Source organism: Condylura cristata, unplaced genomic scaffold (assembly GCF_000260355.1).
Source record: "Condylura cristata isolate star-nosed mole 26May11 unplaced genomic scaffold, ConCri1.0 scaffold00018, whole genome shotgun sequence".
NCBI classification, from domain to species: domain Eukaryota; kingdom Metazoa; phylum Chordata; class Mammalia; order Eulipotyphla; family Talpidae; genus Condylura; species Condylura cristata.
Genome location: NW_004567119.1, coordinates 23,905,487 through 23,917,898, shown reverse-complemented (window position 1 = coordinate 23,917,898; position 12,412 = coordinate 23,905,487). Strand labels below are relative to the sequence as shown.

General features: G+C 38.2%; 1 protein-coding gene across 1 annotated transcript in view; it reads left to right on the top strand.

The window, feature by feature from the left end:
• Window positions 1–12,412, top strand: part of USH2A (Usher syndrome 2A (autosomal recessive, mild)) — a 589,735-nt gene that overhangs the window by 216,546 nt on the left and 360,777 nt on the right. The window contains 1 exon segment of the mRNA XM_004685238.1: window positions 5,595–5,725. Within this exon segment, the coding sequence (XP_004685295.1) occupies window positions 5,595–5,725 (131 nt within the window).

The window sequence follows — 12,412 nt, the reverse complement described above, 5'->3', positions numbered from 1 at the left end:
TAGCAGCCATCATGAGGCATGGTCTCCTGGACAGCATCCGCGACCTGGTCAAGTTCTTGTCCTGGCCAAGGCCCTTCCCCAGCAACTACTTTATGCAGACTGTGTATGTGTCGTATAATCTTCCTGCTTTTAGTGTATACTCATACTATTTTAGGTTTTTATGTATTATCTGGTATCACATGGTTTATTACATGGGAGGTCTGGGAATGCTCAATTTCTTTTATCTCATTTCAGCTTAAGAAAAGTTTCATAGGAATGCTTTCCGGTCTTGTAGCAGGGAAACCTGTACTGCCAGACAGTTTTGAAAGTGACACTTTATACTTCCACTAGTAGTTTGTGAGCTACCACTTGTCCTGTCTGCTTGACCTCACTTTTTATTTGCTTAGTCATTTCAGTCAATGGATGTTTAATGGTGTTGCATTTTTTTTGCAATTTCTTCATGACTAATAATTCTGAGCATCATGAGTATATATTTATTGGCAATTGAACATCATCTCTTTTGAATGGCTACTGGCTCTCATATTTTTAATGGGTTGAGATTCTGTCTCTCTCTCTCTTTGGGCATATATCTGTTACTATAAATATTTATTGCAGATATCTTCTAGGGTAAGTTGCCTTTTTATTCTCTTATGTGTACCTTTTGTTATACAAGCTCTTAATTCTAATGAAGTTTAATTGATAAATTTGTCCTTTTCTATTATACTTTTGTCTATATTGTTAAAAAACTATGCCATTCCCATGACCCTATAATTATAGTATTTTAATGATTTTTTTTAATTTACTGAACATGGTTATATAAATATTGGTTATTTCCATCCTGATAAGTATTTTCAGATTTTATAGATGTTAGCCTATGGTTGTGTGTCTGTTTTATATATCTACATACCCCAAGAGCATAGAAGAATGACTCTCTGCAAAGTGTATATTCCCTAAACATTTCTTGAATGAATAAATATTGAGATGGAGAGTACTTTATTATTTCCCCAAATACTTGAAACTAAAATTGAATGGCAGAATATTTTCCCTCAGTCTTTTTAAGATCAAAATCTAAATTTTAGTGACTGAGAAATATGTGTATTTTTCTGTCTGTTTTGGCCCACATGTCCCCTTGCTGACAATTTTGAAAGTAAGCATAATTTTGCCACATCGGAGCTCTGGTCCACATGGCTTATTCTTAGGCCTAGGACAAAAGCACATTCAAAGACATAAAACAAGCATCATGTGCCATCACAGAATAGCATAGAAGCTCCTGCTGTCAAATGCTTCCACAGGTCTGCTTCTGTTCCTTTGTCCAATACAAGTCACATGGCTGAGTCTCTAGTAAATGGTTGGGTATTTATAAATACATAATCTCATGTAGGAAAATATAATCTTCTAGGGGTGTGAATAATTTTAAACTTCAATGATATTTTCCCTAAAATATTTTATGTATTCATCAGGAAATTGTTATGTTTATATGTAAATACATATTTTTTTGTGATTTTTGTTCATTTAAATAAGTGATTATGTAATTCAATGCATTTGGCTCAAAAGACAGGATTTCTCTGTTTATAACAATAATTAACTAATTATCATGAACATGATGAGAATGCATTTTTTATTTCTTCATAGAGTATAGGCAAAGCAAAATCATTATCTTGGAAATGTAAAGAGACAAGATTAAAGTATTTGAAAAAGAAATCTAGGGAAAATTTGACAACATCAAAATACCTGACATTTTATGAAATCTCTCCTTCTCACTAAAATTTTCCTTGATATGTGTATTGTGTTTTAGTTGGGCTAAGAGTGTGTTTATTTGATGTTTAAGTACAAACTTGGAAATTAAATACATGCACTGGCATATTCCTGGAAGGTCATACATTAGTTGATTCATCCCAAATGTAACTTGTCTAAATAGTCCATATTTCTTACTCTTATTCAACTTTTATCAAAATTTTTTTTTAAATGGGGACAAGTACTTATATTCCCAGATTGGATATTTTTTAACGTATCCTTTTCCTCAAGTCCATGTTATGCTCTACTTGTTACCACACAGATGCCTCCACCACATTGCTAGAATTTTCTTATCCTTATGTGCTGAATTGTAGCTTTTGCTATGAAATAACCTTTAACTGTTTAATGTAAAACAGTAGTCTTAATCATAGTATTTTTGACTACATAAAGAATTTTAAAATGGTGACAGAACAGGATGACATCTGCAGGAGAGAGATACTGTGAACCCAAAAGAAGGAATCTAAGAGAAGAGTTGGAAGAAATGTGATTGATTGTTCTCTGGACAGAATGTAGATCAGACTTTGGCTATGCCCACAGTTTTGCTGGCAGATACCTACCTCCTTTTTTCACTTGACTGAGCTACCCAAATAATTATTGTATCTCTTTTGCATTTCTTTCTCCTTCAGAATTTTTTAGTCAGTTATCAGCCTATATCTCTGTTCTACTCATCCATCCCTTCAATCCTTATCCCAGCACTTAGACTCTGGCCATTCTACTCAGTTGAAAAATATTTTGTCTAATAACTAGTAATGACCAGTACTATGACCTTTTCTTCCAATACTGGACTTACCAACAGCGTTTATACAGTAAACTAATTTTGCCTTCTTAAAAATCTCTCTTCTTCAGGCTTCCAATTAACACTATTATCTTGATTGTTTAACTTAGCTATTGTCCCTATTCTTTGCTTTTCTTAAATATAAGACACCTCCACAGGTTATTTTTCTCTCTCTACTTTCTGTCTGCCAAAGATATGAGTTCTCGGCAGGTGAAGGCCAATTGGTATTTTGAGTCCCATCTTCTCTTCTGAGATTTAGTTTCTTGTTTCCAAATGATGGATATTTTTACATGGTTAATATAAATTCAGTGTGCCCCTAAGTGAACTTGTATCCCAACTCCTATATTTTCTTCCCTTCCTGACATTTCTATTTCTGTTAATAATGCCTCTGTTCCCTCAGTAATTGGTGTAAAGAATTGATCCACTTGCCTCACAGCTTCACCTCCTATCAACATGTCTTAATGAGTCTCTGCTGAAATATATAGGATCCATTCTTTCCCTGCATTTAGTTACTTGCCAATGTTTAACTAAAAACTTCATTATCTTATTCCTAAAAAACAGTAATATTCTGGCTGTTTCTTCTATGGCTAAATTATCTGTATCCTCCAAACATTTCACAATAAGTTTGGTTGCCCTAATCTTCACTTAAAGCATCCTCTTTTACTGCCTTCCTTTTTTTTTTTTTTTTTTAAAGATTTTATTTATTTGTGCATACAGAACTGGGGTACAGGCCAGAGGCTCAGGGGCGGTGAGAGGCTTCACCAGAGACAGAGTGGGCAACAGAACAGGCAGATGGTCAAAGTACACTGCTGAGGGGAGCGCAGGCGGGTCAGGAGAGGTCTGTCACGCCATGTGGTCACCTCTGGGGCTGGCGGGAATTGAACTCATGCGGAAGCGGCTTTAGATTCTCAGTGCTGTGCTTTAACCCGCTGAGCCACCAGGGAGGGCCTTACTGCCTTCCTTTAACCAAAATGCACAAAATTAACAATGATGTAAAAAGCAAATTAATTAAAAAATTTAAAAAAAAATTAAATTTCAAAAAAAGAAAAACCCAATCTGGAAGCTAAACGTTCTCAGTCCACTGAATAGAAAGCAATAAAGATAGTAGCAGGGGTTCAGGTAAGTGTAAATATTGATAAGCGACTTGTTGGGTGTCAGATGAGGAGGAGTTGATATGTGCTATCTTAGTATGTGATATCTTAGGCAGGAGTAAGAGAGTCAGAGCCTGTGTGCCGAAGACCTACCATTGAGAATAAGTACTTTGAAAAGGGCCCAAAACATAAAGCCTAGATTATGAAGATACAGAGGCTAAGAATAAGAAGGTGAGCAAAAATTGGACTTAATGTGTGGCAAACCGGCAGCCCCTATCCCAGGCTGACCTTGACTGGTATTAAAAAATTTCACTCTTGTGATAGATGGAGAGGAAGGTTGTGTTTTGCCCTTTGTCCTCCAAACAAACTTCTCAAGTCCTCTAGCTGAGGGCATACAGGCTGAGAGGTAGTCATGCTAGTTTCTCCAGATGCATCTCTGAACCCCCTCCTTTGCCTCCTGCTTCTCTAAACTGCTGTGACTTTGTGGTTCCTCACAAAGTCCTTCAAATCTCCGGAAACAATCCAAGGCTCATATTCTTTGATGTCTTGAATCAAAAATTATTTGGAAAATACCTCTCTCTCACTTCCCACACATCACCACCGTTTTGTCTTTGTCGTTTTCCTCACCTGTAACTTGATGTCATGTCCTGCCATAGTGGTATTTATTGTCAAGCCGACACCACACATGTGAATGTTTTGGAGATGCTTATTGAGAAACTACTGGCCCTAGGCTCACAAAATGACTTGTGCTTTTTTGGAGGCCTTCTGCCTCCAAACCTGTGCTAAAAATTTCCCCTTAGTTCAAACATAATGCTCACCAAGAGTCAAAAGTTATATACAAAAAAACAGACACCCTGGTTACATGTGTGGTAGAAAGAGGAATAAGACAGACATGTCCCTGTGGTCATAAGTAGACTTGCTAAAGACAGGGTCAGTTTGCCCAGCCATAAACTATCTTTGGCTACAAGCCCAGCATGAAAAATATTCACTCTCCTTCAAATTTTTGTAATTCTGGTTGGCCAAATTACTCCACAAACGGTATTCCTTAATAATTTAGTATTGTGCTCTTGAGCTCTTATTTGATTCTCACCACATCATTTGTCTGTTACGATATATTCAGCTTGTATTTCCAGCTCACCTGGAGCTCCTTGAGAACAGACACAAACTTAAACTTGTTTGAAACATTTGAAAGTTTCAACACACTAAATAAAATGCTCAACACATAGGAAAAGCTCGAGAGCACTGAGTGATTGGGATGCAGGACAAGTGAGGTGAGCTACCTACAAAGTGAGAAGGCATCTATAAGGCCATGGCTTCCTGAAACTTCTGTAAAACAGGAGTATGGGGGGCGGAGTAGTAAACAGGAGTAGTAAATTGGGCACTATGGCAGTACTGGTAGATGTTTAAAAGACAAGAGGAGACCCTAACCTTCTCAGGACTGAAGGCCATTTGTCTATAGGATAATGTTTTAGAGAATTTGTTCTTTGAGCTGCTTCAGAGCAGGTCTTCCCAAGCTTTTAGCTTCTATTAGAAATAATTTAATTTCTGTCACTCTGCTGATTCTTCAAACTTCAAATGTACTTTAAACCAGATCCTCTAGGTTTCTTGCTCTAGTGTCAAGACTCCATTGATTTTTATGACTGGTAAGATTTTCACTTTGGTATGCCAAGTGCCCAATTTTGGATTAACTGCATGTATTTTTATGTTGATGAGTTTTGCATGGGCTTTATCTTTCCTTATGTATTGATTAGTGGGCGTGTAGGCTGGAGTTTCCAAGTTCAGTTTGACACTCTTAACAGGATCTACTGAAAGCAGGGTTGAGACTGTCCAGTACATTGCTCTCTCCAGTTTCCCAACTGCATTCACATCCTCACAAATAGTAATGCAAGTAAATGTATGTTTGTCAGAATCAACACAAACCTGGCACTGATTTTCTGATCACACTTGTTTCCCAGGCATCAAGGCCAGCTCTCGGGCAGTGGTGCCTGAAGGTGTGCTTGCCTTTCTGGCCTCCCCTGGCCCTCAGGAAGAGTATTATGCACTGTGGTTGAAGAATGGACGTCCTTGTTTTCTTTTTGCTCCTCAGGTAAATAAGTAATAATAAGAGTTGATATTTTGAGAATATACTACAGTTCCAGGTACTGTTGTAAGGGCTTATGTTTTCACACTGAATGCTCACCACGAAATTAGAAGCTTCTTATTCTCAACTAACCAATGAAGAAATAGATACTTACTTGCTGATAGCTGAAATGCTTTCAAACCATGCAGTTTGAGTGTCTATATACTTATCAACCAATAGACTATAATCAAAATTAAAACTTTTACATAAATTTGGATCCATTTTTTGTTTTGAGAGTAAAAATATGTCTCTGTCATCCTCCCCACTTCCTTCCCTTTGTTCTTTCTTGCTTTGCTTTCTTTAATTTCCTTCCTGCCTTCTCTCTTCCTAGAGTAATTGTGTTGAAAATGTGATATTTAACTAGATGCAAAATGATAACAACTGGGTCAGGACAAGAGCATGGGTCTATATGTGAGAGCTCTGCTTTTGGTGGGGCAAGCCAGGAGAAGTACTGTCTGGAGAGGAGGAGAGGCGCTGGAATACAGTGTCCGTGTAGAACAGATGGCACCGTTAAGTGCCTGGGTAGACAAGAACTTGGTATGTTTGGTTCATTGAGATGTTTTAGCATGGTGGAGACTAGACAACAAAGAGAAAAGTGATAGGCTGGAAAACTGGGTCAAGATTACATCATCAGTTAGGGTCTTAGGAGCACATCATATAATATGCAGTTAGGCTCTTCATGTGCTAACTTCCATCTGGGTGGACAGGTTTCACTGACCATTCGAGCCAGTCACATTACAGCCTGATTTCATTTGGGGAATTCCACATTGCAATAATACAAGAACACAATTCAACTGGTAATAAAAGGTCATCAAAGTACAAAGGCAAGATCACAAGCTGTGTGCAGAAACTGTAACATTTGGGGTCTGGAACTTTCCTTGAAGCATTAGCTTTTGGGGGTGGTGAGGGGTTCTCTTATTGGCAGTTGGCCAATCTGGAGAAGGTTTTGGAGACCCCTTGGGCATGGATTCCCAGGCATCTTAGACTGCTTTCACTAAGCTAGCAATACAGGTAACAATGCAAAGACTTAAATTTGTCCAAATGGCAATGGGGAACCATTGAACACTTGCCTTCATTTTAGTCAAACAAATATAAGTGAACATTTGACCTTGGGCACTATGTTGGGTCTGTGCATAATTGAGAAGTCAGTAATACTAAGTGAAAGATTTTGTACTTTACACATTCTTAAGTTTCAGCTTAAAACTGGAGATCCAAGGTATAAATCATGTTTGTCAAATAAATGTCTTGCATTTGGTTGCTACAGCTGGTACAGCTTTCTAAGGACCCTGAGGAGTCATGAGTCAAGAGCTCTGGGTGAAGAGCCCAGCTTCATACTGCAACAGACTCCCTCCCCTTGGGGAGGAAGGCGCCTGCGGGGATGGCTATATCTGTGCATCACTCCAGGCCCCCTGAGCCCTGCCTGTTTCAGGAAGCTGAGGGAGCCATGAGTTGACAATCTGAAATACCAAGGGAGAAAAAGTGTTTTCATGGAGGTCTGGAAAGTAGCTGTTGGTACAAGGACTTCTGGGTGTCCCCTGAAAATGCAGGAGTGCCAACAGATAGGCAGTGAGTAAGCAACAAAGAAAAGCATCACTGCTGAACAGATCCAGCAACCAGAGAGAAAGGGAGAAAAAGCATCTGTCGCAGAAGGCAAAGCAGAGGGCACTTGGGAAGTAAGTCAGTACTCTGATGCTGATTCAGTGACAGGTCTGAACATGTTTTATTTGAAAAATTTAAGTAGATTAATTAGAGGAGAGACACTGTTGAGCCTCAGTTAAGTCTCAATATGTACTGAAATGTGAAATGACAATATTTTAGCATAGAACTGGGGTAGAGTCAAGAGTTATGGGGAGTGAGAGGATTCACCAGAGACAGAGCGGAGAGCAGAACAAACAGATCCACTGAAATACACTGCTAAGTGAGCAGCAGGTAAGACAGGAGAGGTCTGCTGTGCCCTGTGGGTCAACTCCCTGGCCAGGGATCAAACCCAGGCCATCCGTGTGATGAGACTTAACCACTAGGTCACCAGAGAGGCCCTTATTACTAATATTATTAAGAAAAACCTCAAAGGAGGGCAAAAATATATGAGAAAAAGAATGATGCAGAACAATGAAATATAAAATAGGAGAGGATATCTCATTTAAAATAATTGATTTTATGTTTATTGAAAGGTCTGATCAGTTTTGGTCAAGATTAAACAAAACTAATGCTACTATAGGACTGTTTGTGCTAGCCTTATTCTCAGTGCTCTTTCTGTATGTAAATATGTGCACACACAAACCCCAAACACACACACATACACATTCTCACGCTCATTTAAGGCCTACAGAAGTTCGTGTATTATTATTCACATTTAACAGGTGAAAAATCAAAGACATTGTTAGATTGATTCTCCTTGAGTCATATAGCTCTTAAGTGACCAATTTAAAATTTAAAAATGTTTGTCATTATGAAGAAACTTAGATAAAATATCATCAGTGCGCTGGGATTAAGGACATACTTTAGCAAGTCTTTTAGACAATAGGGGGGAAATAGAATCAATGGTGAATAACAGACCTAGCAATATTAAGTTCAATCTACATATTTAATTTCTGAGTGACTTGAAACTTGTTTCATGATATTAAATAAGAATCTGCACAATACAGAGTCATAAAGCTAAGGCACCAAACTCCTATTTACTGATGCTAAACATTCTAAAATTGGAAAAAGAAAGATGAATAAGGCAAAAATTTGTAAAGGTATCAACACAGAGGAGGAGACGATGAGGAAAGTGTCTACTTTCATGATAAAAAGGCAAAAATGTTTGCTCTTAAGTGTTGTGAAAGAAGTGATTAATTATTAATAGACTAAAATGTTTCACACTATCTAAATTAATAATGTAAAAGGAGAGTAAATTCTAAATTGTATAAAAATGAGCCAAAATTATTTTTTTATTGGGTTTGGGAATTCTAGGTCTAACTTCCACTGAGTAGGAAGTTTTCTCTTTAAATTCAAGCTCGATGCATAGAACCAGGCTATGAATTTGTTGGGGGGAATCCACATCACATTAATATAAGCATAGAATTCAGTTGGCAGCAGAAAAGGGGGAAGGTAACAAATCTCTTGCCAAAGGCCAGGAGACTGGTGATCCCAAGGGAAAGCTCCCAGTGGCCAGCATGAAGCTGAGAGACTCCTCTGGCCAGATGCGCCTGTGGTTCTCGCCAAACCTGGAGGCTTCTGGACTATGTGCACAATGGCGGCAAACTTCTCAGAGTACTTCAGAAGCAGTGCCTGTATGGATATGACCTTTCAGAAACATCAGACCAGGACTCCCTGTTAATTTTGACGTAAGCAGAGCCCTGTAACAGTCAGGTTTTACCTATCTGTTGCCTTTCACATACCATAGACAAGTAGTTATTTTTGAATTAGTAACTTAAGTTGCTGAACCTCAGTCGTCCCTACCTCTCCACCAGTCAGAGTGGTTACAAAGTCTGTATACATGAAATCAAGAAAAGAACAGTAGAATAAAAAAAGAAAAAAGAAAAAAAAAGTCAGTGAGAAAAATCTGGCTTGGTCCCCAAGATTTGTTAATAACTTGGGATATGTAAGAAGTCAGATAGAGAAAAACTAAAATCCTATAAACATGTATGCATAGAGCCTTTAAAGTATAAATGGTAGTTTCTATTAACTCACGTTCATTCTTGAAGCAGCCACTTGAAATCGGTACTGTTTTCATCCCTGTTTTTAGATGAAGTGGCAAAGACAGTACAGGATTTAGTGGGAGAATTGGTACAAGTTTATTTTCTTCAGAGGAACTTTGTTAAAAATGTGTGTGTCCCATTCTGTGCTATACGTTTACACTGGGGACACAGAAATGAGAAATGAACAAATTAGTTCTGATGGCATCCACTGGACTAGACCTCACCCCACAGTGGGAGTAGAGAGTCCATCTTTGCTGGATAGCACAGGAGGCCACAGGCTCAGAGCAGTGCGCCATGGTAGCTTCATGCAACCTCACCTGTACAGTTGGTCAGGTTGAAAAAACAAGGGCTTGTCTGCCGATGCACGTAAGTGCCAACATTTCTGTCACTGGTATTTGTACTTAAGTGCAAGCTTGGCTCAACACAAGGCAGGCACCCACAGGTTCATTGGTCATTCATTGCTGAATGACCAGGGGCATGGGCTTATACCATACGGGGGAGAACCTAAAAGCTGAATTTCATTGACTTGGGCATGGACTGGGGGCACAGGAATACAAGTCTGGTAGGAGATAATTTGGCCAACGGGGCAGCTGTCAGAGGACTGCAGGGCTGGCTGAAGGACACTAAACAGGGGGCTCTTGACAGGACAGAACATGAGTCAAGGCCTGCTGAAGAGGGGATGCCTTGTGGATAAGCACTGCTTTGGGGTTCCTGGGCTTATTTAGAAAAATAGAATTACTTGGGATAAGTAAGTTGACCCTGTTATTTTTTTTTAAAGATTTATTTATTTATTCATACAGAACTGGGGTACAGGCCAGAGATGCGGAGGGTGAGAGGATTCACCAGAGACAGAGCGGGGAGCAGAACAGGCAGATCCACGAAGTACACTGCTGAGGGAAGCAGCGGGCGGGTCAGGAGAGGTCTGCCGCGCCATTGGGTCACCTCTGGGGCAGGCGGGGATCGAACTCATGCGGAAGTGGCTTTAGTTTCTCAGTGCAGTGCTTTAACCCACTGCGCCACCAGGGAGGGCTGGCCCTGTTATTTTAACAAAGGGGTCATATGTTATCTAATTTAACTCTTCAGGCAGGAAAACAAGCGAATCCTGGTTCACAGCTAAGCCATAGATAGAAAGAGTGTGGAGCTGATTTCAAGGAGGATTGTAGCTCTGGGCTCTGGTTTCAGTCATGCCATTGTCCGTGTTCATCCCCTGGTCTATGGCCATGAATCTAGATGACCTTCCATACCCCAGGGCCACGTGTGTAATAGAATACCAGCCATAGGGTGTCCCTTACAGCTTTTTTCATATTTAGTAAGTGTGTGCTCACACGTATGAGGAATATTCTATTGTTTACTTTACTTTTGGGTAGGAATATGAATATTAGTTCTTGTAAAAGTTAGAGCCACCCTGGATTGAAAGCAGTTCTGAAATTTGTATATATGCCTCTCATGGACATTCAAAAGAGTAAGCACCCCCTTCAGCCAGGTCACCCTCCTTTAGTCTTTAAATGTGATGAGATTACCTAACAGTCACCTACTGTATTCACTGACCTTCTTATCAGACTGTATTGCTCCATTGAGGGGAAAGCCAGTTTGTTTTGTCCACAAATATATCCTCAAGTTAACACAGTCCTTGGAAGGTAATACATGCTCAATAAATACATAAATAAATGCCAGATAGACTGGCTCACATCCCAAACCCTATTGATAAAATAGTGCTCATACTGTAATAGAAGAAAATTGTTCATTTTCTAGAATAAAATGTCCAGCTCTTTAATGATGGTGAACAAGTCAGTTGGGATTTTTTTCTCTGCTTTTTAGATGTTTTGGCATTTATCAATGATTATTATAAAAATATTTCTTAGTCCATTTAAAATACTTTAACTTTGAGTTGTGACAAGAGTATTTTGTGCAGATTTAAAGCTATTGTGTTGCACATGATTTTAAGGTAACAGAGTTATTGTGAACTTTAAAAATATATATTAATAAATTTAAGTCATATGTTCCTGAGAATGTAATCTTACATAGTCTATGAATAAATATTTAAAGAAAGGGGGAAAGATTCTTTATAATATTGAGTATTGGAAATGTGTTTGTATAATTTGGACTGGACGTGAAATTAAGAGGCACAGAAAAGAAAGTTATTCTAGTTTTAATTGTTGTACTTTTTTACTGTTTTTTTTGGTTAATTTTAATTAGAATATACTTGAACATATGATTTTTTTTACCCAAAGTGACTTGTGTTTATCATTAAATGTTTTATATCCAGTGACAAAACAGGAAATTTATGTGAGATTTTAATTTGATATAAAATGAAACTCTGAAAGGAAAAACTTACAGACAATCCTGAATAGCATCTATTAAACATGCCTAATATTCTCCAAGTGAAAAGAATAAACTGCTTTATATGATACCAGGGTCAGTCACAGAATCAATTTCTTAATGCCAGTGAAAGAAAATAATCTTAATATAAACATCACAGAATAGTTTTTGAGTTTCTTAAGTCTAGGGCTAGTATGACATACTATGTTTTACTTGAATTTGTCTCTGATGAGTGTAGTTTTTGATGTAGAGAACTATTAATGTTTCAGATTGTTGCCAAACATAATATGAAGGACCACTTACTCAGACACCTGATCTTTAGAATGCAGCATCGTTTGTAACAATTTTAACGCTAACTAAGTACACTTTGATGAGACAGCATTTAATAAAATGCTCATTAATTTCATCATTAGCAAGGGTATGCTAAGAAGTAAGCCAGTTTCTTATGTCACGCCCAATTAGCATCCCATGCTAGTAATCCCATTAGTATTGTTGAATTCACTAATGGAAAAACTAATGGGCATGCTACCAGGGCACATTAATTGGGCACGACACCAGTTCTGGTTTTAATTATTAAACTACGATAATGAAATGTGTGTTTGTAAAATATTAAAATGTTGAAATACGGTTGAAGAAAATGAAAGAGTATATAGAT